This window comes from Salvelinus sp. IW2-2015, linkage group LG20 (assembly GCF_002910315.2).
Source record: "Salvelinus sp. IW2-2015 linkage group LG20, ASM291031v2, whole genome shotgun sequence".
NCBI lineage: Eukaryota > Metazoa > Chordata > Actinopteri > Salmoniformes > Salmonidae > Salvelinus > Salvelinus sp. IW2-2015.
Genome location: NC_036860.1, coordinates 1,382,645 through 1,386,736, shown reverse-complemented (window position 1 = coordinate 1,386,736; position 4,092 = coordinate 1,382,645). Strand labels below are relative to the sequence as shown.

Here is a 4,092-nt window from a genome sequence, read left to right as displayed (position 1 = left end):
TTTGTCGATATTACGCATTGGTTCATGCGCAATACACCTTTATCTGTTGTTTGAAATATGTGGTTATGAAAGTCACTCTATTGTATGTCAAATAAATGGATAATTAATGAGCTTTTTAACCTTACAAGAGCAATGCATCGTGAAGCGTTACAACATTTTCTGTAATCAAGTCTTTGGTACAAAAATAGATCAATTTGCTTTAAAATATTTATTCAAGTCACTCTCAAGTGGTAAYCTTGTTTAGCTTTGTTTGTGATGTCCTTCTGTTATGCATTCTGTCCAATTGTCTGCTGCATTTTTTTCTTTTGTTTGCGGTTTCTTTTTTTTTTATGGCCCTATTCCCATTTCAGAGAACAAACTCCACTAACTGATGAACAGTTGGTAGCAGGGTAAGACCACATCATTCTAAAACCACCTTTCCTTTGTTTAGAACACCCTTGTCTTTATCCACTCCTTCCTTCCTGTTTTGTCTTGCATATATATATATATCCTGTGTGTGTGTGTGTGTGTGTGTACATATATATGCCTACGCCAACCTTAATCTCTGAAATTCCTGTTGAATTATTACAAATGGAATGATTCACTGGTCTATCTTGGTAAATCCTGCATTTCAATTAAGCCTTGTTAAATGATTGCTCCAAAACCAGCAACGTAGATTCTTCAGTTCATTTAGCATTGGAATCCACTTCATCTGATGATATTTGATTGTTGGGAAATCAATTCTGAATAGATACATAGACTTCTTTTACATGGCTAAACCAAGCAGAGCCATAGTAATATCCTCACTTATTTCTCAGAACAAAAACATAGCCATGATTAAGATTGGATTAGAATCTGTCCCTTTTCGGTTTTCTGGTGGAATAATACCACCTAATGATGATGATATAATTTGTATTTGATGATGGGGYCGGCCTGCAGCATGAGCTATGTAAACCAGCATGAATCTGTCACCTCCCCTTTACAAAGCCCTCACCTTCTCTGCCAGAGGGGGCTTATTCACTGTCGTCTCTCCTCTCCAAGTACTATTTACACCAGCTCCTCTCAAACTGTGATCTATCAATCAGGTTGCAGGCTGATYCATGTGATTGACCTAACCCTCCTATCCATAGTCACACTATGGCTACSATTATAGGTTGATGGACTAAATAATAAAACAAAGACAATGAAACCGAATTAGATATAATTGGCACTTTCTCAGATATCTTGTTGCTCTCCTCCCTTCCTGCTCYACTCTCGGCTGGTTTACTTAGGTCTTTTTCTCYTSTCTTTCTCCAATAAGGTTCTCTGACATCATCCTCGCCACTATCTTGGCCACCAAGTCTGATATGTGTGGGAAGAAGTTTGAGCTGAAGATAGACAATGTGCGTTTCGTTGGGCACCCCACCCTCCTCCAGCATCCTCACACCATTCAGGTAAGATACTTTTTTGTGAATTTGTGATGGCCTGAGCATAAATACACATTCACCGCAGAGATTCTCTGTCAGTCAGTCCAGCAGTAGCATGAGATCTGAACAATGACTGTATATGAATGGATGGACAAAGCCATCAATCACGTGACACAATTCATCCCTTTGTGAAGACTCAATAGCGCATTTGAAGCCAAGGAAGTCGGTTAATATGGCATCTCATGGATATATAACATGCACAGTTTGAGCTACTCCAGAAAGTGACGTTGCAGGCTAGCTCAGTGCTGCCCCCTCTCAATGAATATATCAAGTTGAAGGCCAACCGGGGTACTGCAGGCTTCCATTAGTCATTTAGTAGATGCTCTTCTGCAGAGCGATTTACAGGAGCAGCTAGGGTTAAGTGCCTTGCTCAAAGGCACATTGACAGATTTTTTTACCTAGTTTGGCTCAGGATTGGAACCAGCGACCCTTTTTCGTTTTAAAATAATCAGTTCAAGGACATACATCTGGTGTAATATAATTAATATTGGTACCATGCTTGTCTGAATATTATAAATGAATATTTCATTATTTACACGAAGATTGACCACGAAGATTGACATTTTACAAATCACTATTTTCTGCAAACAATTTGTGCAGTCCTGCGGTCGGCTTTGACACTTCGTGGCTTCAATGAGAGGGGGCAGTCTTCTCCTCTCGATCTGAAACAGCAATTCTCTTTTGACTTCTATTCCACTCTGAGACTGTGAATTCAGGTCCCTCCTCCATCTAGTGGAAGAAGTGCCTTACATCTCAGTGTTTCACAATCATTATTTGACAATTCACAGAAGTTAGATAGAATGGATTGAATATAAGGGGTGAGAAGTGGAGAAATCATTTGGAGTGAAATTCTAGACAAATATTGAAATGTTTGTAACGTAACTAAAACGTATCTAACCTAAGTAGGTTGATGATAGGTACTATTCCATTCGCTGGACTACATGTAGCCTATTAGAGGGTTGAAATTAGTTCCTGATGAACCTGATAACAAATTACTCAACTGGTGCAGTGAATCATTTGCTTTCCATAAAGACATGTATTAATCCATGTGATTTGTATGCTGTTGATTGTATCCAAATTGCAATTTCTCATCAGTGTGATCCCCTAAAAACCGAGCTTGAGTTGTATGTTAGAATCCTTACAAAATGTTCCTTTTCAGAATTATACCAACAATTCATGAGCTATGGCTCTCATAGAATGTATTTCAAGCTTAATTGAATACTACTATAATAAACCAAGCTTTAAAAAGTGCAATTATATATATTTATGTATTTTTGTAAATAAATGGAATACCAGTATAAAAGGCATGAATAAAAGGAGCCATCTTTATTACAGCTGTTTATTCTTGTCTAGAGAGCTTTGYCACAGGACTAACATGAATGTTTTCACTGTGTTGTTTTRTACATTTCAATRCATACAATAGCAAGTATTATGATTTAAATAGTGRTGTGCAAAGCCATTGATCATAGAATGATTTAGAACATCTTATATCTATTATATTTATTATCTTATTTCTTTCTGTCCAGGTGTCCAAGACAGACCCCTCACCTAAGAGGGAGATGCCCACCATGATCCTGTTCAGTGTTGTGTTTGCTCTGAGAGTAAGAACATAATTTTTATTTTATTTTCCATAAATAGCKTTCTCTTTCCTCTTGAATATAATTACTGTCATGTCAATAATATTCATCTTAATTTGATGAATAAGTGCTAATACTCAGGTTTGGWTTAGCTAAATGTTTTCCACATTATGTGCTTATTTTACAAACACCACATTCATTGGTGATAAATACATTTTCTCTAATTAAATAAAATAAATTGGCTGGTAATTTGGGTGGGTGAGRCCAGGTCAGGGAGAGTGCTTTCCCCGAAAAGGATGGGTCTCTTGGGGTGATAACATTCCAGCATGGGGTCTATCTGTGGTGGAAAGGAGGGTGAGAGCTGGGCGGGGGCAGTGGGCTCTGTTTAATCACTCTACCCAGCATGGCACTACCCTYCCCTGGGCATGACTGAGYCTGGCAGACTGCTGATTCACTGGAGGCTGCCTAGCCCTGCACAGCTGAGACTGGGCGGAATGTGCACAGTCATGTTCTAACCTCATATCTGCCCAGCAACCCACCCAGCCCCACTTATGGAAAAATAGTAAATAATGATATAAGCAGGTGTAGAAGTCGCATCTCTGCATGTATGATGCAGACATATAGTGTGGATGACGAGATCAGCCAACGCTCAAGCTGAACGCTCGGAAAGGAGCTGCTCTCTCCTCCCGGGAAGGACTGCCCGTATCATGTATTCGCCATCAAACGGTTGACAACTCATTTGTGTCCCTCAGAAGTCTAAGAACCTTGGCGTGATCCTGGAACAACACTCCTGTGTTCTCAACTAACATCAAGGCGGTGACCCGTTCCTGTAGAGTTCATGCTCTAAACAACATTCGCCAGAGTAACGACCCTGCCTCACCGCGGAAGGGCGCGGTCTAATCCACATTGTATCTTCCGATTGGATTAACTTGACAACTCGCTGTTGGCTGGGCTCCCTGCTGTGCATTAAACCACCTACAGACTGCATCAGAACGCGCAGCGCGATATGGTGTTCAACTTTCCCCCAGTTTCTCTCACGACTCACACCGCTCCTTCCGTCATCTCCACGG

The 4,092-nt window shown here is 40.2% G+C and overlaps 1 protein-coding gene across 1 annotated transcript in view; it reads left to right on the top strand.

The window, feature by feature from the left end:
* The window catches only part of LOC111981122 (GATOR1 complex protein NPRL3), a 13,502-nt gene that overhangs the window by 2,133 nt on the left and 7,277 nt on the right, over window positions 1-4,092 (top strand). Inside the window, 3 exon segments of the mRNA XM_070433721.1 lie at window positions 351-389; window positions 1,280-1,412; window positions 2,972-3,055. Of these exon segments, the coding sequence (XP_070289822.1) occupies window positions 351-389; window positions 1,280-1,412; window positions 2,972-3,055 (256 nt within the window).